At 40.6% G+C, this 25,176-nt stretch overlaps 1 protein-coding gene across 2 annotated transcripts in view; it reads left to right on the top strand.

Moving 5' to 3' along the window:
* TPK1 (thiamin pyrophosphokinase 1) overlaps positions 1–25,176 on the top strand; it is a 260,228-nt gene that overhangs the window by 80,400 nt on the left and 154,652 nt on the right. The window contains exon 3 of one of the 2 annotated variants that reach the window (XM_068396455.1): positions 19,411–19,480. In XM_068396455.1, the coding sequence (XP_068252556.1) occupies positions 19,411–19,480 (70 nt within the window). Of the gene's footprint in view, positions 1–19,410; positions 19,481–25,176 lie in introns of those variants that run through there. The other variant, XM_068396456.1, reaches the window with a different exon arrangement.

The following is a 25,176-nucleotide window of genomic DNA, read 5'->3' as shown; positions in this document are numbered from 1 at the left end:
TGGCATTTGCTGTTGAAAAGATATTGTGTTGACAATGAATATTGCTTTTCTGCTTCCAAAGGTTAAGTTTACAGAAATTAAAAAGTTTTTTTCTCTTGTTAGAAAAAATGCTAAAAATCTTTTACTTGATAGTGTATATACAATGTTAATGTCCAGAGAATCAATTTTTATGTACATATATAAAGTGCAGAGCTTGGTTTGGTGTTTTTTTGTGTTTGTTTTTTTTTTTTTTAAGGCAGACCATAGAGATTCTAGTAGATTCAAATGACTTATCCTGCCAGAGAAAGGGATATTGGAATGAAAGTAGCGGATCCTGGTATAGACAACAATAAAATACAATATGCTTGTAGATCTACATGAGCTGTGAAAGAATAATCCCGTTTTCTTTCAGTTTGAAAGTAATTTGTGACTGCTAAACTTTTCTGGATGGTCCTGTTTCTTTCGGAAAGAGTCTTAAGTAAAGGTCTGTTTGATCTAGTTTTGTTAAAAATTATTTAATATATGTGTTTTTTTTTATTTTCTTCCCTCAAATGCTTGTCTTAAGTTTAATAACTTGGAAGCTACAGTGGAAATTGTCCATTTAAAACCCACCAGAAATAACATGTTAAAGCTGTGTATTTAAATCTATAGGAAATAGGCTTGTCCAGTGACTATGCTAATAAGAAAAATTTATGTATAGAAAAGTGCACCCAGAGCTTCTCCCAATTTACTTCTTTCTCCTTGCTCCTTCCCTCATCCCCTTTTCTAAGTGGAGCACTCCTCGAGGGAATTCGCTTTGAATGTGCCACAGGGCTGCTGGGAAGTGGATTTGTGTGTAAATTTCAGATGGGTTCTAAGTTTGCTGGTATCTTCTTTCTCCTGTGATGAGATTTCCTTTTCTTAGTTAATGCTGCCTTCGCTGCAGTTGGACTGCCTTCTCTGTCACTCTTGATGAGTAGCACAGTTACAACCACCATAAATGCAGAGAGCACGGAGGAGGAGGTGGAGTAAACAATTTATTTTCATGTGTTTGGGATTACCACATAACTCTCAAATGGCAGAGGAAAGTGGAGTTTAATGGTCACCCTTAATTAGAGGGGGGGAAAAACCTCAAACAAAAATCAAATTATTTCCTTAGGCTTCCTCTGTGTCTGTATTGCTGTCAGTCTTGGTTCAGACTAATGATTAAATGATGCCTTTTTATTTATTCAGATTTGATTAGTAGGGGAGGGATTTAAATATGTATTTTCCCTCTACATTAAGAGTAACTTGGCAAGAGAGATTCAAGGTGAACTGAATATTAGAGAGCAGAAAGGGCGATACTCAGAGATATCCCTGTGAAAAGTAGGAGTACAATGGGGTTTACACTTGGGTAATTTGAGGCTTGCAAAATATTTGCATCTTAATGGGGAGGAGGTGGGAATAGATGAATTTGGCTCCTCCTTTATCCAGTCAGATCCTGTACCAAACTGTGTAGCTTAGTTTATCAGAAGAAATTGAAATTTTGGTTAAAACTTGATTCTGGCTGTTTCCCAGGTCTTATTGTTTAGCTTTGCAGTGAAAATACACTAAGTACCCTCTGGTCTGTTTTTCATTGCTCAGTTTAAGTTGAAAAGTAGAGTTTCTCTACGAAAATTTAAACCAGATATTTTTGTTTTCTGATCACTTTCAATGTTATAATAACTTGGTTTAATACTATTTTACTTATCCAGCTCTCCTGAACCTGGGGTGCAGTATCATTTATAATGTGATTTAAAGACTAAAAAGGCAGGGCTCAATCTGTAATATCTCAAAAATGCTTGTTCTGAAGCAGTGATTTCTTGTGCTTCTTGACTTCTGGCTCATGAGGCCATTTATGTAGTCTAGTAATGACACCAAATTTAACAGTTCTGTGAGAAAAGCATTCGATTTGAGTTAATATTGGGTAAAAGGAGTATAAGCTTGCTGGGAAGGCTAGCGAATGTGTGCAGAAGGTGCAGCTGAAGTCACTGATCTCAACTGCACATAAATAACATAAAAACGTCACTAAAGAAGATACCATGGACGATACTAAAAACCCCACCTTGATCTTCGTATCGGCAAGGGTGTAGCAGCTTTGTGATACAGATGATGTACTCCCACAAATAAAAGATGAAAGATCTTTTTAATGTACACGTTGCGCTCTGTATTGTGGAGCTTCAGTCAGGTTGGGACACGGACCCAGCTATGAACCATGTCCCAGGAGCATTAAAGGTCCGTCCATCACCCACCAGGCACGGTTCTGCTCTTGTGGCAATTGCAGTAACAAAATCTAGTTTTGGTTTTAGGGCTGATTTGTTGTTTGATAGCTTAAAACTTTTAACTGTTTTTTTAAAAAGTCCATGCAACTAGACAAAAGGGGAGAATAAAAATGTTTTGAATTGACAAAATTACTAAAAAAACTGGTTTAATGTTGCCCACACAATAGTAAATACAGGAAAAAACCTAGGTGGAAATTTTAACTCCAAGCAACAGAAATATTTCAAGTGAACTGAATATATTGAACATTTGAGGAGGAGTTATCCTTTCTTTCTCATTGCACACATTATACTCTCCTTTTTTTCTTACATTGTGATTGTATTTCCCTACATTACCACAAACATTTCTTTAAGAAAAGTCATGCCTTTTAAAACAGAAGCGTTCAGTTTGAAAATGATTTCTGATTTTACTACTAAATATGTTTTCCAAGTAGATTTCCCTGGAACTTGTCTGTCAAAGGGATATTGCAAGCAATACGTTCCTGCTATGTATACAAAAGCCCATTACTTAAATCCAAGGAAAATCAAATTTTAGCAGTCCACACAATTCTATCATCTTCTTCAAAAAATATGAAGACAGTCAAAATCCAATTTCTAAATAAAATTGGACTGTTTGGACGATAATCACTAACTTGATGTTATGCTTTATGGGAAGTAAAATCTTTCACAACTTTATTCTTCCCTGACTGTGGGCTGCAGGATTTTCTGTCCCCCTCCAAAGCTGCTTCACAGTGTGGGTGTATAAGCTGCTGTTGTCTCTCCCCTGGTTCGGGCTGTGTTTTCAGAGTTTGGGCTTGACTTTTGCCTCCAAAGATGGACGTAGCAGTGAGGTGTCCCATTCCCCAAGCGTGAGCGTCGCCTGCAGGGCTCCGGCTGTGCCTGCTGTGCCTGAGCCCAGCCCTGGTGTGGCTGCACACCTTCCTCTGGTCATGGACCAAGTGCTCCTGGGGAAATCACCACGGAGCCTGTCACCTCCTGATCAGTCACAGTCACGGGAGGCTGGGTCCGGTCCACAGCAGAGTACATAATCTTGGCATCTTTTTTTCTGATCACAGCTCAGGATCTTTGCTGAGCTGGTAAGTGAGAAGATGTCTTGCATGCACAGAGGAACTGAAGATGATGAGGTTCTTCCCCAGCGGTTGTATTTTATTAGATATTGTACAGGCCTAAGTAAGAGAGAGCCGCTGCACTAGGGACCGGCATTAGCAACCTAAGATTGCTTCCAGTGGGTAGTGTGTGTTTTGTAGATATTATGTTATCCATTTTCTTTCTGCTTTGTCTTGTTTTCATTACGGTAGTGCCCAGAGAGGGCCTACAATGTGCCAGTCACTGTAAGCACAAAAACTCTTAGGCCTGGGCCTGTTCATATTAAATTTTTGTTTAAAAAATAAAAAAGAGAGTGAGGAATGACGAGTAAAAGCTGTAGTAAGGGACCTTGCTTGCCTGGTGCCCCGCAGTGCCCTGGTGCACTGTTTAACCGCCCTGCTTGTTCAGAAGCCAGATCTGCTGTGGCTCCTGGGAGGTCCCTGTGCAAGGGCAAATGGGCTGCTACAACATGTTGAGGAGAGCTTGGGGTTTGGAGGCGGGAAGAAGAAAGCAGGTTCAGCGCAGTTAAATGTTAGAAAATGGGAAAAGGAAGCAGGGAAAAGCCGACTACCCTTGGCTGACAGTTTGTTCTGCATTACTGTCATTAACTACTACCATGGCATGGTGGTACCAGCTCTGATGGAGGTGTGAAATAGTAGCTCAGTGCCCCACTGGACGAGGAGTGACTCGGTGTGTTCATGTTCCAAGTTCTTTTACTTCTCCCCACAGGAAAACTATGAGTGTGCTTCATAGAGGCCAGCACAAAACCTTTGCTGTAGAAATGGTTTCTGTTGGTTAAAGAAACACAAAAAAACCCCAAGTATGCTCCGCCTGCAGCTTTGAGGGGATCCCTTGATGAGAAGCTGTTTTGCTCCTTCCAGGCAATGACTGGGCACTGTGCAGGAGAAACCCTCTTTGCTGAGGGTTTTGTTCTAGCAGTCTCTGGACTATGAGAATTTTTCTAGTCTTGTCGTTATTTAAACTAGTCCCCTTGCCTTGTCAGCCTTTGTAGTAGAAGACTGGTTCTTGATTTCTCTGGCATTTTCTTTGTAAAATAGCTCAAGGCTGTAGCAGAAAATGGCTTTTTTATGTCAGTGGTAACTGAAGGTTAATATTTCAGGCATGAAGGAGTAGAAGGGAGAGATTCCTGACAGCAAGCGGAAAAACCTTCTGAAAAACCCTTCTCCTCTCAGGGAGACATCAGCCAATGCAATCCCCAGGCAGTGTGGCAGGAAACATATTACAGAATCCTACAGGACCCGCAGCAGGTCAGAAATGGTGCTCCTTAATACCAGCCTCTGGCTGCAGTGGCACACAAGCAAAGAGCAGAACAAAGAGGCTTTCTGGCCCTTGTTCTGTGCTGGGTGTAAGCCAGCTGATGCTGCTCCCTAGAAGATGCAATATCCATAGCCTGGAGTGGCTGCACACTAGAGTTACCAATTTATGTGTGAATTCAGCCCTTAAGGGCCCACTGCAAGGACTCAAAGGCACCGTTTGGGCAGTTCCCGTCTGTTCTCAGAGAAATCAGTGATGAGCCTTGCTCCAGAGGTGCTTCACTAGGTGCTGCACGGAGTTCTGTTTGCACTGAAGAGCAGCAAACTCTTCAATGTGTGGAAGAGGACTGAGCACCCAGTAATTAAACATAATGAATGCCGTTATGCAAGCTGTTACCTCAATAGTAAGAGTTTCCATACTTTTTTTAAGCAGGTGTGTACTAGAGATCTGCTGTTTGATCAACCAAAACAGCACAAAAAGTGTGCATTGCTACCAGCTGTCAAGGATTTACATGTTCTTACCATGTACCACAAAGCATCTCTGCCTGCTTCTGTTCTTGCCTGTGTCCCAATAATTTACTCATTGCCATACTTCTGCCTTACAGTGACACCTGCTGCCACGGGCAGGCTTGACAGAAAGCTAGTGCTTAGCTCAAAGGTGCAATTTTCTGCACCTTAATTGATTGCTAGTAGCTTTGCTAGAATATATTCAAGTTCCCTATCTTGTTCCTGAATCTGCTGTTATTGCTAAAGAAAAAAAAAATGCCCCTCAGGCCAGCAGTGGGAACCCACGTGGTGTCAAAGTCCCAAACTTGGTACCATGCTACTTTTTGCACTATCTATATAATAATTTCATCTCTTTTTATTGAAGCTGCTTTACCCTGCAGGTATGGTGTGACTGTGGCTTTAGTGTGAGGAGGTGTATTGGTCAGCTTCCAATTGGAGGCAGATTTTATCGGATAAGGTGACTTCCCCTCTCTTCCCCTCTTCTCCTTTCAAATCCCTGTTAGAGCTCATTTCTTCCATGCCCTGACAAGGGGGCATGAGTTAGTGCAAAGAAATGAGCAGGATTGCTGCTGCCTAGGAATTGGAAGAACACCAGAAGAGAAACTTTAGCGATAGCCTCTAAGATGAGAGATTTTGTTAGTTTGTGGTTCAGTGAAATATATTTTCCACTGTCAAAATAGATAACTTATTTCAGTAATAGAAAAATAACATTGTTTTTTCCAGCATGAAAGTAATCCCAGCAGGGATACACACACTGCACCATGCTAATACAATTCTACTTTAATACAAAGTAGAAACTTAATGTAATTCCTGTGATGTTACTATTGCATTATCAAAAATGAATTTCGGCAAGAGCAAAATGACTGATGTTCCAAACAATATTATGAAAGTTTGCAGCAGGTCTCTTATAGACTGCAATAATAATTTAAAGGTTAGCTCTGATTATTTGTATTTTTTTTTATTTTTCTGTACAGTTACTTTTAAATATCTCCTCTTATACAAGCGTTTCTTTCTTAGTATTTTTTTTTAACATAACAGTGGTTTGGTGGTTCTCCCTTTTAGTTTTATTTTTTTCCAAATGCGTATTGTATCATTTTGTGGTTCAATGGGTGGTGTCATTCCTCCTTAGAAGAGGAGAGACTGGGAATGCCCTGGTGAATTAAGCTCTGGCAGGAGTAAATGTTTCTTAAAACACTGCTTGTGGTTTTCATTATATGTGAGGAGATGTGCCACTCGTGCCTGGGAAGAAAAGAGGCAGAATTCAGTTCCCTCTCTGTCCCCATTCTGTACTCTCTGAACCAGATGGACACCTCCTTGGGGGCACGTGGGTGTCTCCTCCTCCTGCAAAGGCTTTCTCTTCAGCTTGTGGTGGGAGGGTTGTAGGGTCAGCAGTGACTTCTGACCGTGACCCTTGTCTGCTGCTGGAAGGAGGCAGCGGCGTTGCACCAGGCATGACGTGGCGTGCAATTCCCCTCTCTCCAGTGGGAGAGCAGATGAAATGGCAAGGAGGGGAGCTATCAGGGATCAAGACAGTGAAGAGAGAAAGAGCAGAGATATAGAGCATTGGGGCCCAAACTGTGATGGGCACCTTGTATTCGGACAGAGTGATCAGTATGGTTTGAATCCTGGTGCTTGAGGAGTAGAGCTCTGCTCAGCACAGGTGGCTTCACTGAAGTCAGAGACCTCCTCAGGGCACAAGGACCAGCTGCTCGCAGGAACCTCTCAAAATGTGGCTTGAAGCAAATACCATTTTCTGCCCCTCCAGATAAGCCTTTTAAAACTGTAGAAGTTAGGAGTGGGCTTGGCTACAGGAAGAATTAATCACATAAAGGGAAGTTTAACCTACTTCTGTTGGTCACAGCTATTGATTTTGGTTTGCTAAAAGAGCAACGACATCAGATGTTTCTGAGACAGGAAGGCGGGCTGGCAAACGAAATTTCTGCAACTCTTTTTCTCTGCCGGGGGACTATTGATGGGTTGAACTCTGACTTGATAATACTGGTTTGCCTGTGTACAAGGTAGATGAAAGCACCAGGGTCTCTAGTTCTCTCTCTTTTTTTAACCTTAGTTCCGTTTATAATGATGGCAGTTTGATCATTCTTTAATCTTTCACGGAGAAATCATTGCATCTTTAAGCAAAAAACCCCTCCAAATTACAAAATCCATTAGAAGTTCTGGCGGCTGTTTGAAGCAGGTGGCGATGCCTTGTGCAGGTTAAGCCCAGCAACAGCAGATCTTTTTCTTCCTATGCTCGTTGCATTTATGGTACAGATGTACCATGTAGTGTCTTGCGAATCAAGGATTCAGAGATGTCTTTCCAGGTCTGCATGACAGTGAGTGTCAAGTGTGACATCAGGGCATTGGTATTGCTCTTCCTTGCTAGGCAGAACAGAATCACAGAATCAACCAGGTTGGAAGAGCCCTCAGGGATCATCGAGTCCAACCATTGCCCTGACACCACCCTGTCAACTAGACCAGGGCACTAAGTGCCATGGCCAGTCTTTTCTTAAACCCCTCCAGAGATGGTGACTCCACCACCTCCCTGGGCAGCCCCTTCCAGTGTCTAATGACCCTTGCTGAGAAGAAATGCTTCCTAATGTCCAACCTGAACCTCCCCTGGCGAAGCTTGAGGCTGTGTCCTCTTGTCCTATCGCTAGTCTCTCAGTGTTGGGTGTTTCGTGCTGTAGAAGGACAGCTGTCTGCCTTAAGGGCTTGGTCATGTATTATCGAATCAAGAATAAAAGAAATTGTTTTCCTTTCACCAAACCTCTTAAGAGGGAGGATCCAGCTCTAAACACATGTTGCTGAAGTGGGCTGGTGGGACTTGACCTTGAGTGTCTTAGCTAATGCATGGCCAACACAGACATTTGGAAATAAACTAGTGAAAAGTAGTGAGGAAATAAATATTTTAGATGGATTTAGGAAAGTCCTTCCTTACACACACTAATATGTGCTTGGTGTGAGGTTTGGGTTTGTTTTCTTTTGGGGTTTTTTGGGTGTTGTTTTTCTGGTTTTATTTTTTTTAAAACTCTCTTTAATGTTCAACATGTAAGGCCCTGGTCTGGGAAGTCCCCTGTGTAGACCAAGAGGAGCTAGCAGAGGACCTGGTCAAGAAGGGATGAGCAGAAGGAGAGAGAACTGAGTATCTGGGGAAGACAGTTCTCTTCTTTTAAAGCAGGGATATAAGAGCCAGGGGAAAAGACCGACTTCTGTGTAATTCTTGTGCGTCAAAGCCCAGTAGGTAATATTGAAGCATGTAGGCTCCAAGGGCTTATGAAAGATGAAATACAGATTAAACAGGTAAAAGTTTGTGGGTTTTTTTTAACATTTTACCAGCTCTTTGCTAGCAATACTGATTTAAACCAGGCCAAGTGCAGGAACACACGACTTCAAACGAAAATGTCGTGTACTAATCTGGGACCTCCAGCACATCTGGTAGATAGTGTAGCATGGGATTGGTTCAGTGACTCAGATCACATTTGAACATCCTGTCTTCTAATATTTTCTGTTGCTGATAATGAAGTGTTTATTATGGACAGAGCTTGTGAATTAAATAGAATATTGATATTCTTTTTGGCCAACACTTGGCTGGTTTAAATAAAGATATATTAGATATGCTTAGGATAATTTTTTCTCCCACCCTCATAAGCCCTGTTTCCATGGCAAATTTAAAAGGGTGATAATTTCCAATTAAGGAGCAACGTTGAAAAGGAACACTCGCTGTAGTAAGATTCACAGCTACCGTATAGTTGTTTGGGTTTTTTTTCTTTGAACCATTTTGAGAACAAAGAGCAACAGATACAATGTGTAATGTATTACCCTTTGAACAAGGCTGTGACTTGTGGTTTTTTGTTTCATTGGGAATGTGTTCTTAAAGCAGACTTTCAGAAGAAGCTCAGGTGTGCTAAATCTAAGGTTTGATTTATTGAATGCACAGGTTTCAACTACAAGGAGAAAATGGCCTCAAAGAAGAGGCTGGTATTTTTTGTCCAATAAAGATGAAAAGGTTTGGCTTATGATCAAGGGATGGCAAAATGCTTCCATATTAGCATGAATTTAAAAGGGGATATAACACAGTTAGATAGGAGGTGATTTAAACAAAACAAAGAATTCCTACCCAGTTTCCATGAATTCACTTCAGACTTTAATATATGCTTAAGTCCAGTTTCTCTTCTTCAAAATGAAAAATATGGAGCAAAATGAGAGGAAAAAGTTCTTTCATTTTGCACTTTTAGGGCTGTTTCTCTTTGTAACACATACAAATGTAAGGGCTGAAGGTGTAGTTCTGTAGCATTTTGATAAAAATCATCTGCAATGTAGTGATGGTCTTTGTAACTAGAAATTAGATATGAACAAATCTGCTGCTAAAAATAGGTTTTGAATAGTCCAGAAGCTTGCAGGTTTTCCTAAACACTGAGCAATCCCAAATTTGGAGGCTGAAGACCCCACTGAGACTTTACTTTTCTGTTCACTTTAAGCCTTTCTCCCCTTAGGAATCACAGAATCCCAGAATCAACCAGGTTGGAAGAGCCCTCTGGGATCATTGAGTCCAACCATTGCCCTGACACCACCCTGTCAACTAGACCAGGGCACTAAGTGCCATGTCCAGGCTTTTCTTAAACCCCTCCAGAGATGGTGACTCCACCACCTCCCTGGGCAGCCCCTTCCAATGCCTAATGACCCTTACTAGGTTCCCTTAGGAGGCCTCAGGGAGCTGCCATGGTGCTGTTCCAGAGGTAGAGGACAAGAGCTGTTTCTGCTTAGTGTGAAGCTCTATAACTGGATTACCTTAGGTGGGCTACCTGAGGCCAGCAGGTGAACAGCATCCTCTCAGTTCCCTTTCCCATCACACCTTCTTGTGGAAGAACATCGAAACTAAGGTTTTAGCACTTCAGCATTTTCCATGGGAGAGCAAACTGGAGAGAGAGCTGATGTTTTATTGATATTACATGGGTTACTAATTGGGTGCCTTTCATATCCAATGAAGTAATATCCAAACTTCATATTCCCCAAAACATGGTATTAAATCATGGACTTCCCTATAGTAAAAATCTTCTGAAAGGCTGGATTTACCTCCAGTAAATTCATAATTTCACAGTTTCATTCTTGTGTTTTGCTGCTGTCCATTGGGTTTTCAGGTCCTCGTTAGCTTTGCATAGAGCTGCCAGCTCATGTAGGCATTGAATTGTGTCCTCATACAGCAAACACAAACCTTTTGGGTTTGCATCTACATTTCCTGGTTTAGGGATGACTTAGATATGGAACATCTCAGGACTTTGGTGAACTAATGGCATATTCCTCAGCTGCACTGTCACCTTGAAAGCTGTGTCATCAGTGTGTATCCTCAGGAGACCCAGAATATAAAATTTTCAGTGAAAATTCTCTGCGTAAGGCAGATGGTGGATTTTTTCTTATCGCAGAGGAAGGAATAGAGGACACCTTGAACACTGATACTGGTGTTTTTCCCACGGGCTCGTTGTGGATGATCCACAGGTTGTGTATTATAAGTGCAGCCTCTGATCCTGTTTGCAGCCTTGCTATGAGCAGAGTTGTCACACAGAAGTTTATTTCTCTTGAGAACATACCCTCGGTTTTGTTCAGTAAACTGGATTGTCTCCTACAAATATTTTTACTTGGAAATTTCCTATTAAGGTTCTCTTGGAGCCTCGTTAAAGAGAGGTTTTGAAATCAATGCACTTGTTTCTTCATCACTTTTATGAACTGGGAAACTACTGCTATGCCATCTTCATTCATAACCCGACTGTTTGCATATAGATGATGTTGTTTTTTTCAGGGAGAACAGTATTGGGTTTGCATTTGCTTTATGTAAGAGAATTCAGATGAGAAATCCCATTTTGCACTCAGAATTACAGTTTCTCGTCTGGCTTGTAGCTGATTCTACCTGTCCAAATAAGCTTTCTTTGTGTCTTGTGATGATTTAATGTATCATTTCATCAAGATAACTAAAAACTTTCCAAAACCAAATATTGTTGGTGATTATTTCTTTTGAAGATGTTAACTTGCACCTTCTATGTTATTTTAAGAATGCAAATATCATATTTTGTCCTTCCTTATGGGTTTTTCTACTTTTTTATTTTCAAATATTAATAACAAAACAAACACTATTATGTAACAAAATTATACTGTAGTTCTGACCTTTTATGTCTCTATGCTAGCTTATGCTAGCTGACCTCCTTCTTTGATCACTGGAAAACTTAGCAAAAAGAAAGTGCCTAGCAAGAATATTATTTCAATTTTAGATTTATTTTGTGTAGGAAGATTTTGGGGATCGAGATTAATCTTAATGCAGGTGGCTAAAACTCTTCTCCTCCCAAAAGGAGCAGTACATTGTAATATCAAAATCGTGTTCAGGCTCGTCCTTGGAACTGTGTTTAGGTGCCAGTACCAGAGTAACAGTGATGCAGATCCACTGTTTCCACGGAACCATTCCAGTTTAAATTGGTGCAAACATCAGTGGTTTCTTCTTTGTTCCTCTTTTTGATACTTATTTCCAAACAACTTTTAGACCAAGATTATTCTTTTGAATAGTTTTTCAAGGTGTCGATGCGAGTTTGATTGGTTCAGCTGTTTATGCATTGTAATATTCTAGTTGTCTTTTAACAAAATTTTAGTTTCTGACTTTTATGAGCTCTGAAATGTCCTTGACGCACAAATGTTTTTGTTAGACTATGATACAAAATGGTTGCATGGAAATCTACTCCGGGCTGCTAAGGAGCAGTGTGTGTTTTAGTAGCATGTAACTACGATATATTTTGTGCTATTTAAAATCAGTGTGTGATTAAGTTTTTGATGAGTTGCAGGCTACTGCAAATCCAATTTAGGCAAACAAAATCTGAAATATAAATGTGTTAGCTGAAAATATTTAATCGTAGACATGAATATGAACTTAGCATGCTCATTGCTTTACACTTGCAGGTTGGCTTGAATTATTAATGTGTATTGCTCAGTGGAAGCAGAAGAGACAACAGCGCTGACTGTGGCTGTGAGGAGGAAGATAGTCTTGCTGGTGGCCAGTAGCAGCAGGAGATTATTTCTTCTCCTTCTTTGCTATCTTGGCACAGCTGACCACTCTTTTCCGCATATTGCCTCCCTGCCTGCCCCACGTCCTGCTCGCTGTGGGGTGGGGGGCGGTGATTTCTTCTCAGAGAGGGTCATTAGCCATTGGAAGGGGCTGCCCAGGGAGGTGGTGGAGTCACCATCTCTGGATGTGTTCAAGAAAAGCCTGGACATGGCACTTAGTGCCCTGGTCTAGTTGCCATGGTGGTGTCAGGGCAATGGTTGGACTCGATGATCCCAGAGGGCTCTTCCAGCCTGGTTGATTCTGTGATTCTGTGATTGTACGCAGGCTGCTGCTGCTGCTGGCATTGAATCAGCAATGCCACATCAAAAAAAGAGCTTTTTTTCTTTTTACAGTCTGATCCTTTGTGCAAATGTCTATGTTTTAATGCTAATAAAGATGATTTTTTTTTGTCAGTTTTTCCCATGTAGGAATAGAGTCAGCTCGCTGCTGAAGTTTGACTGATAACAATGCTGGCTAGCAATTAAAATTGCAGGCAGTTGGGGTATTCCATCATGGTTGTAGCTGTTTATCTTCCTTCTGTCAGAAATCAATGTTGCATCAATGGAAAATATGAAATGAAGAAATAAGAAGGTGCATTCAAACCTTGAAGTCAGTGCACGTTACACTGAAGTATTAAACAATATAATTTTAAAACTTCAGAAATGAAATTGAAGCCTCTCCATTTCACTTGATAATCAGGTAATGGGTGCAGAAAAAAGCTGGCTGCACACACTTGCAGTTACTTTACCTTCAGTTATGTTTTGATGTATGTGTTTGTTTTAGGTGTAGGACACCGGTAGACAGGTTATAGTAAAGTTCTGTTAGCGAGGTGTGTTGTATTTACGAAGCAATGAAAGAAGAGGGTATTTGAAAGGATCTTTGGTTTGACAAATTACCCTTTAAAGACATTAAAAACCAATATTTTATCAGGAAAAAAAGTCAGGATTAGCGTTATGCACTTTGGTGCATTCCCCCCCTTTTGTTGTATGTGTGTGCCCTAATCTGTTTTTTTTTTTTACTGTTACCTAGTAATAATAGATGCAAGCTCAGGGCACAAAGAAAAGCTGATTAAATGTTACATTATTGCTTTAGCTGTCATTTTTCAGACAGAGAGCAATAAAAAGGAGAAAATGAAAAGAATAAACTTCTTCCTGATTCTTCCCCCAGTGGCATCAAGCCACGTAGCCTTGTCATGGAAAGGTCACTTAGATTTTAGTCGGAATGATGGCAGCAAGTGCTCTGGTTTGTGTTTGGGCTCTTTCCTCCTGGTTTTTGCTGTGACACAGCACAGGGGCCTGTTCCAGCAGTGGGTGTAAGGCAGCACGGCGAGTACCGGAGCTCCCGGCTCTGACAGGACGAGAGAGGAATGGCAGGAAAGAGAAGAGAAAATCACATCCTAAGTGAGGGTTGTAGGAATATTAAATCTAACGCCTGACAAGAGATTACTCCAAACCCAGCAGCCTTGAATATGAATCACTGTAATGAACTCTGGGTGGAAGTGTACCTGAAGACAGGCCAGAAACTCAGTCTAGTGAAAACACAGTTGCCTCCTGCCTCTGTGACAGCACATTATTCCTGCTGTATTTACTGATACTCGGGTTTTTGTGCTTGCGCTTGTGTTTTTTGGTACTTAAGAATTTGTTTTTAGAAGGGTTGCTCTAGTCTCTTATTCCTTTTTTTCCCTCAAAGTCAGTGTTAAGAGTTTAAATTTTTTAGGAATTTTTTTCGAAGCAAGATTTTTTGATGGCTGTGTAACTTAGTTTTTGGCTAAAATTCAGAGGAGATTTTTGTCTGTGGGAGAAATTGTTTAATTTCCCGTGTTTCATTTCTGTATGAACTTTTTAGAGAGATGTGTTATCTGTGTGGCTTTTGCTCAATATTGAATCAATGCGCTGAGAAAAGAATAGTTTCCTAATTCATCAGCATGTTGGTGTCTTCCTCATATGCTCATATTTAATTGCTTAATGAATCCTGCCTCTGCTTAGCTGAGATCTCTATGGCGTTTTTCTTGGGCTGCCCAGGGAGGTGGTGGAGTCACCATCTCTGGAGGGGTTTAAGACAAGACTGGACATGGCACTTAGTGCCCTGGTCTAGTTGACAGGGTGGTGTCAGGGCAATGGTTGGACTCGATGATGCCAGAGGGCTCTTCCAACCTGATTGATTCTGTGATTCTGTGGTGGAGTCACCATCCCTGGAGGTATTCAGAAGATGAGTAGATGTGATGCTGAGGGACATTGGCAGTGCTGGGTTAACGGTCAGACTCGATGATCTTGAAGGTCCTTTCCAACCCAAACAATCCTATGATTCTATAGCAGCAGCTTAGAAAGCACCTGTAGATCTTTTTAATGCCATTTGGAACCACAGAATATCCTGAGAGCAGGTGACGTTCTTCATGATGCTCATTTAAAGCCCTGTGCACTGCTGCAAATGTAAAATACCGGTGACAGGAGCTAAGCCTTTCCAGTTTTAGACAAATTAAGTCTAGACCTATTTTAAATAGTTAAAAAGCCTCCTGGTAAGACCGGTGTCCAACTGCAAAGCAGAAAACTATTATGGACTGACAGGTGATTTGCTGAACAGAGCTGCAGGTGACCAAGGAGAGATGGCTGCAGCGCACTGTACTCGGTGTAGGACAGCAGTTGCGTACAGTCCTGATAACACAGGTGGAAACACATGGGTAGAGGGAATAATTTGAGATGCAAATAGATCCCCTAGCTTGCGATCTGCAGCCGTACAAAGCCATGGGGTTTTTTTTAAATCTGTTTTTGCAGTTTCTGCAGGACAAAGGAGAAAAAGAGAAAGCACATAAATACAGATGATGCATTTTGTTGCTGGTAACTGGTATTTTTTATTAATACTGAGACAAAAATGTGTTAGCCAAATGTATCGAGCAGACCAAGCAATTCTCTGCATATCTACAGTGTATTATCACATACATATTACTACCAGTGCTCCAAGTCATTAATTAAGCAGGGTTCTCTTATGTGTAGATTAAGCTGGCAGGTTAATTATGGTTACCAGGTTACTGAATCACTAAATGAATGAGGGGCACAGATTGCATACCTAGAAGAAGTTGTGCAAAATTAGAAAAGGAGCAGAGGGGATATACTAAGGCAGGTTAAGGGCAGATGTCACAAATTTGAATTTAGGCAAAAACATGGATTAATTTCAAGATATGCTTGAAAAAAGAAAAAATATTTTAAATGCTAATTGCAAGGAATAATAGAATAGGAATGATAAAGTTATGCTTGTCTTCCCTAGGTATTAGTACTGTGTATAAATGTATTCCCTTTTTATACCCTCATCTTAGTCTACAAGAGTTGCATCTGTAGAGTCGTCTTCCCCACCTGAATTTGCAGGGCGGTCTTATAAAATACTTGCTTCTCTTCTGCAAAAAGCTTCAGGACTAGTTAGCTCAGAGCCAAGACCTTCCTTTTTGTGCTTGAAATGCTGTTCATATCCTATTGCACAGCGGCAGGAAGTTCTTTATATTTACCAAAAGAGTAAATATAAATATAATATAAATGATTTCCATTATTTTTGTCATGTTAGAATAATTATTGTAAAAACACATCACTAATAATTAGCTCTAAAATTGGGCTCTCAACTTCAGTCGCTAAAGAGAAATAGTTCACTGGTTCCTGGCAGAAGAGACACCATTTAAACTTAAGGACATTGCTCAGAAAGACTTGGCTTGCTTCATTCACATTGTCCATGTGAAACTCTTTCAGATAATCATGGGCTGATAATATGCTGTTGGTGTAACTCTTCCTCAGTGTAGGTGAAGCTGAAGGGTATTTACTCTTGCCGTAATTTCAAACACTACTGGACTGAACATGTGCTGCTCCCAGTAACTTGGGTAGCAATTACTGGCAGGGGCATTGAGTTCCCTTCTGTACTCTTCCACCAAGGAGCACAGTGAAACGGTTGATTTTTCGGTTGTGTCTCCATTCCCTAGTTCACTGAACGACACTGGAGTTATATCAGAGAGGAATCTGACAGATAGGAAAGGCGGTAATTTGGCAGATGGAGCTATTTCTGCGGAGTGGAGCTTAACACAGAACATTCAGGTTGGAAAGGTGGTAATTTGTGGTAATTGCCAAGGGATGCAGATCCTCACACCGAGCTAGCGCTGCAGTGCATGTGCGCCCTTGTGCTCTTAATGTCGTCTCTTCTAAAACAAAAGCATGAAATGGTACCCTGGGGCTCTCCAGCTGAGCAAGGTGGCCAAGGGCACAGGTCTCCTCTGCTTACAGTTGTGCTGGTTGAAAAAAGCTACTGCTCCCAAGTGCATATCGCAGCGTCTTTGCTGGAGGTGTTGGTCCTCCTGACCCAGCAAAGCTCAGTGAGCTACTTGGACCACTGTTCCTTAGTCTGGCTCAGTTCACAGAGGCAGGATTAACTAAAAGCCTTTAGATAATGTCTTTACTGACTTAGTCCTGTCTGACATACATAAGCTAGAGAGTACTTCCTTGTGCAGAGCACCTGGCAAATATGAGGAGTCTCCAATAATGGGATAGTAGCCTTTGAGTCAGAGGAGAAGGTGTGTGCAAGACCTTCTGGCTGACCACTTAAGTTATTCTTCCCTCTACAAGCCCCACCATCCATTCTGGTCACCCTGGAAGATAACTTGTCTTTGACCCATGTGTGACCATTAGCACTTCATCCCTCTGTGTCACTTTCCACCTTTTCATTTGTGTTTTTCATCTGTTTAAATTGTAAACTTCTTGGAGGAAAGTCTCTGTTTTCCCGATGCCAAGCAAAACAAAGCCCTGATCTTGTTCAGGTCCTTCAGTTTCTGCTGAAATAATTAATGAGGTTTTGTGTGAGCTGTTGCAAAGCACCTAGAGACTGCTAGATTTGCCTATATGGTTGCCATGTGCACCTTGGCCAAATTGTTGTTTGTAAAGCAATTTTGTCTCTAATATAAAAGGCCCTGTACAAAATCAGTCTCTATTGTCTTTTCATAGAGCATTTTCCATCTGAATTGTAAGCTTAGAATTGCTGACTATCTCCTTAAACATTCAGATAATGATACGTGTTCTTCCAGCTAATATAGATCATTACTTTTTATCAAGCAAGGCTTGGTTCATAGCTGTGGAAATAATATGATTTACTGGCCTCCAGCCAATCTGTTAATTACCTGCTAGTTACTTAAAGCACCTGGGGCTTTGCTTCATTCCAGTGTAAGTTATTAACTTGCTGATAAAGGATCAGTACCTCATAAATAGATTCTCTAAATAACTTTACAATGCTGCTGAAGTTTTTTTTTTTTAATTATTATATTCTTATTTATAAGAATAAACACATGGGGGGCAGCTTTAAATTGCAATTATATAAGGCAACTACTTTGATTTGAGATATCAAATAGTAGCCCCATCGCCGTGTGAACAGCATACAGGTGTCGTAGACCTGTTCCTTAGGCACCTTCAGGTCTTTGGGAGAATCCCAGTAGTTTTCCATGTACCAGACTGATTGAAGACTGGTTTGGTTTGTAATACTGAGTTTGTTTTGGTTTTTTGGTCGTGTTGTTTTGAAATAATAAGATGAGGTGAGGAGATCTTAGGCCAGGCTTCACTCGTGGTAAGTCCATCGAGATACTTTACAACAGTTAAGGCTCTGACTGTCTTAAAGTAATTGAGATAGATAATAGACTCTTTCATCTCTCTTTTTGTTGTATTTCATCCCTTCTTTTTTTCCCAGAAGTCATAAGCCGCTTATTTGTTTAAAATATGGGAGGATAGATGTAACAATCACTGTTCTCAGAAGGAAAAAAAACGGGGCAGTCTTTGGCCTGGGAAGCACCCTTTAGGCAGGTTCTATACTTGAAATTAGAAAATAATTTTTCTGCAGCCTTTTTACGGTTTTGGTTCTAAAGAGTGTCTCAACTGATTAATTGCTTTTGTATCTCAAGGGGTGAGAAGAGATTGTGTAATTGCTTAGGTCCTAGGCCTTGCTTAGATGCCTTATATCTGCTAAATAAACCGATGGACGGGACAGCTAATTTAAGGACAGGTATTGCACACTCTTCTTGCAGTGGGCCATTGCTAAGTTCTGTGTGAGCTCAACTCCCTGAGAGAGCTTTGCCGAGGTGAAAGGAATTCCATTAATCCACTTTCAGTTGTAACCTCAAGTGAAAGGAGAAGTTAAAAGCTTCCAGTCAAACACAGTGGGCAAAGAAGGTTGTTCTTCTTGTCTTGTGATCTTTATATTCATCAAGATGGATGAGGAACCTTTTATCTTGGTGCTGCGTTTATCTGACTTGTGCATCTCAGAGCAAAACTGATAAAGACTGCTAAGACCAGATGGTCATTTTCCATCTTCAATAGCTTCTCATAGTTGAAAAATCTCATGAAAGAACTGTATTAGTTAAATGATGATTAATTGGGATGCTTATGAATAAAATATACCAATTTATATCTGATTTTGTAATAATAGCGTTAGACTTCTTTCTCTGACTTAAGTCTATATAAACAAAGGGATCAAAAGAGAACAGCATATCTGTGCTTGTTTAAATCAGTTGGAATTAGTGGCACGTGCCCTTTGTGGTCCTCAAGTTATGTGGCAGCACTGAAAATTATTGTGGTTTTGTGCCTTTTATACCTGGATAGTTCAAGGTTTAAAGCCAAGACCTAACCCACCTGCTTTATATCAGATGATTCAGTCTGTGGAACAGTGTAGGAACTGTAGTAGAGTCATCATTTTTGTGTCATAGGAGAGGAAAAAAAAAAAAGAGAAAATAGGTGTTGTCACGCCTGACTATTCGCCCCCCAGTTTTACACAGGTCATTGTGGGGCCACCATTGTGAACTTCTTGCCTGTGTGAGAAGATTATAGGTTTAAGGTGCAAGTTCCCTCTTGTTCAGACAATACATACCCATACGTGGGGGATGGACCCTTTTCATGGTTTGAATATGTAGTTTAAGCTGCCTGGGCGTAGGTGAGGATAGACAGAAATAAGCTATTTGGAGAGTACGGTGACACAGTCAAAGATTGGCACTAGTCTGATAAAACCAGTTCAAATGTCTATGTAGAGAAACAAGGGAAGCAGTCAAGTATAGGAAGCTAAAAGCCATATGAGATCTCAAGTTTATTCCCGGCGCTGCAACGAACGCTTGAGTTTACACAGAAATGTCAGTAGTGGAGTAACTGGTGGCATTTTTGGTTTATATTGCCAGTACATTCATGTTCTGTTTCTTCTCTTGCAGCTGCGCTGAGAGCTTGTGCTGATGGAGGTGCCAATCGTCTCTATCACATCACAGAAGGAAGCCAGGACAGGTATGTTAGCAATAAACTTGAAGTAATCTCTTCTCAATGAAAGTAAAATATGGAGGAACAGGATCTGTTCCGTTGCTGAAGTAGCCCCTGATCTGTGCATGGTACTTCAATGAACTGTGGCAGGTAGGATAATATTTTCTCCACATTATCTTTAATTTTTATTCCCAGCTACAATTTTTCAAAACACACAGGTAACCTGAAATACCTGTTTTCCTTAAGTCCACTGGTCTTTTTTCCTCTTGAAAGCTCTGCTCTCAGTCTGTCTTATTTTATGCATCCATCAGAGCTAGGCCTTTGATGCAGCCTCTGGAAAAACTTGCTGTGCCCCTAACAAGGGTTGACTAGAGGAACATCTGATGCCTCTCACCAGGAGCTGAGACAAAAGATGTCCTCTTCACTCTTGTGAGGCCTTGGAGGAAATCTGTTTGCTTTGTGAAGATGGGTAATAAAATAGGAAGTCTACTGTTCTTTCTGCATTATTTCTAAATTAGTGTCGGGGCATCATACATGACCAAGGGCTAGTACGGAGGTTATCTATAAAGGTATATGATAGGTGAGGACATAGGACTTAAAGGAGAATACGTTCTTGTTTTCTGTAATGGCATTGAAAATTGTGAAATATCTCAGGTTTCTGCCCCAGAACTGTTGAGCTGGGGTTGTGATGCAACAAGTGTTCAAGTGGTGTCTCATTTTTGTAGTGGAACCATGGAATGCTGTGTAATCTGAGGTTACTAAGGATCCTTTGTGATTGTCTTTAGGATTTTCAGTTGTTTTGAGCAAGAATTCGTAAATGCATAGTCTAATAGAAGCAAATAAATGAATAAAGCTGACTCTTGGGGCAAAGGGATGGAACAGGTATTTGGTAGAATTTACAGATTTATGAACAATTCTGTTCATACAGCAAAATGTGGTTATATTTTGCTTTTTATCTCATGGCAAGCGTATGATGGAGGCCAGGAGAAGCTCAGTTTTCCTTCTGTCCTTCAAAGTAAAGACCAGAGTTGAAGACTGTAGTCTTAAAGTAAAACTTAACTTAAAATGTCTTCCTTTGTTACCTGTGAGAAGTTTGAGGGCTGAGATCTACAACAGTTAAAACCAAGACTGGAGTCTGTCAAGCACTACTAACTGTTGTAGGAGTATTCCTTCTGTAATCTTCTATTTCTCTTCTCCTAGTAGTTGCTCTCAGAGCCCTGCACAACTTAATCTTGAATTCAAACAGGAATCTGTTTGACTTGCAGCAAGCAGTTCTCTTTGATAATGGTGATGCTTTCCAAAGAACATTTTAGAGCTTTTATTTTACCTTCTGCTGTAACCCATTCATCTCTTCTGCACACCTTTATGTTCGTATTAAATAAATATAATTCAGGGGAAAATGGATGATTATACCTTGACTGAATAGTTCTTTCAGTCCTACATACTTGGCCCTTGGAGTATTCTTTTTCTCCGTCTGTCTTCTTCTCATCTTAATTGCTTTGGGTAGGGATATTTTACCTTCAAAGTGATTCTTTTGAAACAAAAAAAACCTGCATAATTTTGATTTTTCTCTTTAAAGAAATCATTCTGCTGGAAAGAATATTCATTTACTTCTCTGAAGTATTTTCCCTTAAATTCCCTGTCCAATATTATTAAAGAGCTGTCTGCTCAGACTCTACTGACATGCTAATATATTTTTTAATGCTGTCTTAACCTTCTGTTTAAAACTCTTTTATTCAAAGCCCTGAATCTAATTGTGTTATATCAAGACCTAAAAACTATAGTCCTTTAATTCTAGAGACATTATATGTCTTCATCTGTGTTTGTGGTGTCATTTTTATGATGTGTTTGGTTGGTTTTCCCATAAGTTTCTGTAAAAAGTAGCTCAACAAATCTGAATTGCAATTATTCTTGTTTAAAAACAAACCAACCCAAGAAAACCTTCATTTTTGTAACTACTACTGAGGAGAAATCTTGCTGTTTTTTTCAATGACGTGTTAAATTACCTTCTAGAGCAGAAGGGGTAGGAAGAGTAAGTGCAGGGTAACTTTTCCGTGGAGAGGCCCATCCTTGGGAGCTGTCGGTGATGGGGACAGAGGAGAGGCAGGAGGGAAGAAGGGACATACTCCTGTGCTCTGTTGCTCTTCTCTCTGCTCTACAGCCCGGAAAGGTTATTTTCCTTAGACTATGTAACAGTTCCCACTTATAAATAAGGATTACTGCTAAACTGTTCTCGATGGCTAAATATTTGCAGCTAATCAGAGTTAAAGGTGAGTTACTGATCTTTATGGTTTTTTGCTCTGCCTTATTCTGTCTGCCTTTCCTATCCCTTTGTGTATTATTTCCTTGCATCACTATGAAGCACTGTTACCCACTTCAGAGTCAGGTTGTTGCTTATCTGTATCACACTACAGCAAGTTCTTTCTCAACACTTCTGATTAAATCTTGAGGCATCGATTAACCTGTGTGTCACTGGCTTTGGGGTATATGAAGGTGAAGATGCATCGAGAACTATCATCCTATTGGCACCTGTAAAAACAATCGTTAGTACTTGAGTCTCAGATGCTGTTTTCCAGACAGATGTCAAATCCATCGTGCACTCAGGTTTTGCAACATTAAGAGCTTCAGGTCAAAGAGGGGAGTGGTGGACTCTGGGAGAGGAAGGATAATCCTATCATGAGAAATACTGGCTTTCTGGGGTTCTGGTTAGTATTTCAGTGTGTCAGACTTACTGTATGACGTGAGGTGGGTTGCCTACAATCACTAAGAACATCGCTTCTGCTACACGTTTAGTTTCTTTCTGTGAACTGCATAAAGTATGAGAGTAGCAGTGAAAAGAAAAACGGTTATGTATTTTGATGTAGCATTTTCTACACGTAAAACATACACGAGGGGAACTTAGGTGGTGCATGAAAATGCAGGTGCTGCTATATAATTCTTCTCTGACCTGGGCATGCAGGGAGGCAGCTCCAAGAAGCTCTCCAAGTGTGTTTCAACATTAGGAACAAATTTTGTAAACCTTTCCCGTTGATGTAGCTGCTCAATCTCAAGCATAGACCTCGATAAATCTTGTTAGAAGCAACTTATATTGAGGAATACAGATTGCTACATAAAGTTTGTCTTTCAGTGACGCCATGAAGGATTTAACTAAGCGGTGCAGTCAGAATGAATCAAGGGTGTTGGTTGTACAAGGTGATGTTACTTCTTTAGCTTGGCTTTAACAAACTCTTCTATGTCCTAGGCTTAATTGTACAGCATTTACAACTTACACTTCCTGACTTTTGTACTTGTATCAGTGAATACATTTAGACATATCACAGACTTTTCAATGCTGACTACTCCTGAGGAGTTTCTTGTCCTTCACGTGCCTGGAAATGGTTTCCAGGATTAGCTGCACCATCACCTTCGCAGGGACTGAGATGAAGCTGAGCAGCCTGTAGTTCTCTGAGTCTTCCTTCTTGAAGACAGGAGTGACATTTGCTTTCCTCCAGTCTTTGCGCTCTTCTGCTAGTCGCTGTGATTGCTCAAAGATTATCAAGAGTGGCCTTGCAATGACGTCAGCCAGCTCCTTCAGCCCTCATGTGTGCGTCCCATCTGGGTGCATGGACTTACATATGTCCATTTTGCTTAAGTATTCCCTGACCTGATCCTCTTCTATCAAGGGTACGTCTTCCTTACTCCAGTCTTTCTCCCTGGTCTCTGATGCCCGGGATTCCTGAAGGCTGGTCTTGCTAGTAAAGACTGAGGCAAAGGTGGCGTTCAGTGCCCCAGCCTTTTCCGTGTTCTGTGTAACCAGGTCCCCTGTCTCGTTAAGCAATGAGCCCACATTTTCCTAGTCTTTCTTTTGTCACCTGTGTACTTATAGAAGCCCTTCACGTTGTCTTTGACATCCCTGGCCAGATTCAATTCTGTTTGGGCTTTAGCTTGCCCAGCTTCATCCATCCCCAGGCAGAGCTCCATGCACTCCAGCTGCTCTCTCGCATAAAGGGCAACTCCTCCTCATCTTCCCATCCTGTCTGCATTCCCTCATAGCAACACTTCATGTTTCCATGACTCCAAGATTGTAGCTCTGCAACTGCACACAGATCTCTAACTGATCATGCTGCCTGCGTTCTCCAGGGCTTTATTTTGCCTAAAAAGTCTGAAAAGGAAGCAGTATGCTTAACCTTTGACTAGGAAGACTAAGCTAGTGGAATTTCCATGAGGAAAAGTAGTCGCGTATTTGCTTGCGTGGAAGGTGGAAAGATAACTCATAGTGGAATTGTCTGTGTATTTTGATGGCTTCGTGTGTTCATTTTGGCAATTAGTGAGGGTTAGTAGTGCCAATTGACCAGCAGCCATGTCTTCCTTTTGTTGACTAGTTCAGCTGGCTGTTTATAACTTAGACTGAATTTACCTAATCTTAGAAACCACCGTCTCCACTGTCAGGATCATAAAAAAAGAAACAACGGGGCAACAGCTGGCAATACTCATCTGTAAAATGAGATCTTTTGTCTTGTTTCCTGAATAACCTACTCATGGAAAAGTGGGTCCCTAATAGGATTATAGAGTGAGAAATTCATATATACTTCACTGTGTTCCATATTGGATTAGAAACAGGGTACTTATGAAGGTAATTAGCCATTGATGTAGCTTAATGTAGGGTTGAGAGGAATTCTTTGCTTGAACTCTTCAGATTAAACTGCATATTGTTTTTAAGCTAGCTTATATTCAGGCAAAATGTAGGGCACTGATGCAGAAAACACTGAATGAGATTTTCTGAGTATAGAGTTATACTAGAAGAGTACAATGGTCTTTTGTCTTTAAAATCTATTCGTTGTATGTTTTGGGGAGGATGTGAGATAGTTTTTGCTATGCAAAGTAGCAAAAAAAATATAAGTTTTTTGCTTTATTAATGTTGGTATAAGGATATGTTTCAGTAACATTTAAAAGAAAACTGGCTTCTGAAACTGTGAGGTCAAAGCTCTTTGAAATGGCTTTCCCGTCGCTGCTGATGGTGAAGAGTTCTTTGAATTGAGGGATTACAGTCCGAAAGCCAAGCAAGTTGAAAGCTGAGGCGGTGCTTCATTTGTCATATGGCTTAAGGAAATGTTTTACATCAGACGTTTTTGCCTGACCTAAAAACTGTAGCAGTGTTTAAAGATCAAAATCAGGATCTGGAGTTTATCCTAATAAATTCTGCAGGAGTGTTCAGAAAACCCATCCCTATCCACAGTCTCCTCCTTTAGGAAATACCTGACTTGGGATCCATTTTTAAATCCTGACTTACTTTAGAAAACTGCCAGATATCAAGAAATTTCCAAAAAAAACAAAGCAACTTATCTCTCAGGATTTGGAAAGATGAGTCCATTTGGAGTTACATAATATGTTTGTTTCAGGTAATGCAGATGAGAAATTCTCAAGATACATTAAGATCATCTAGTTTTTTTGGCTTTTTCCATTTAATCTTCAATTTAATTATTTTCACTCCATTACATTTTCAAATACATTTTTATTCCAGTAGCCGTGCACTGTAAATATAATTTGAGGGATATATTTTGAGGGAGATACCTGCAGCCAGCTGTAAAAGCTGTTCTACAGCTAGGTTTACTTGGAGGTGCTTCTAATTGTAGTTACTACTATATTCCATAAGCCATAACAAAAGACAGACAAGGGCTTTTCCACCATCCACTCCGTCTGAAAATCAAACAGCAGATTATCATCTGATTTAAGGAAAAAAAAGG

The sequence above is a fragment of the Nyctibius grandis genome, chromosome 3 (genome assembly GCF_013368605.1).
Source record: "Nyctibius grandis isolate bNycGra1 chromosome 3, bNycGra1.pri, whole genome shotgun sequence".
In the NCBI taxonomy this organism is placed as follows: Eukaryota; Metazoa; Chordata; class Aves; order Nyctibiiformes; family Nyctibiidae; genus Nyctibius; species Nyctibius grandis.
The sequence above is the reverse complement of the archived record's forward strand: the minus strand, read 5'-3'. Positions and strand labels throughout refer to the sequence as shown.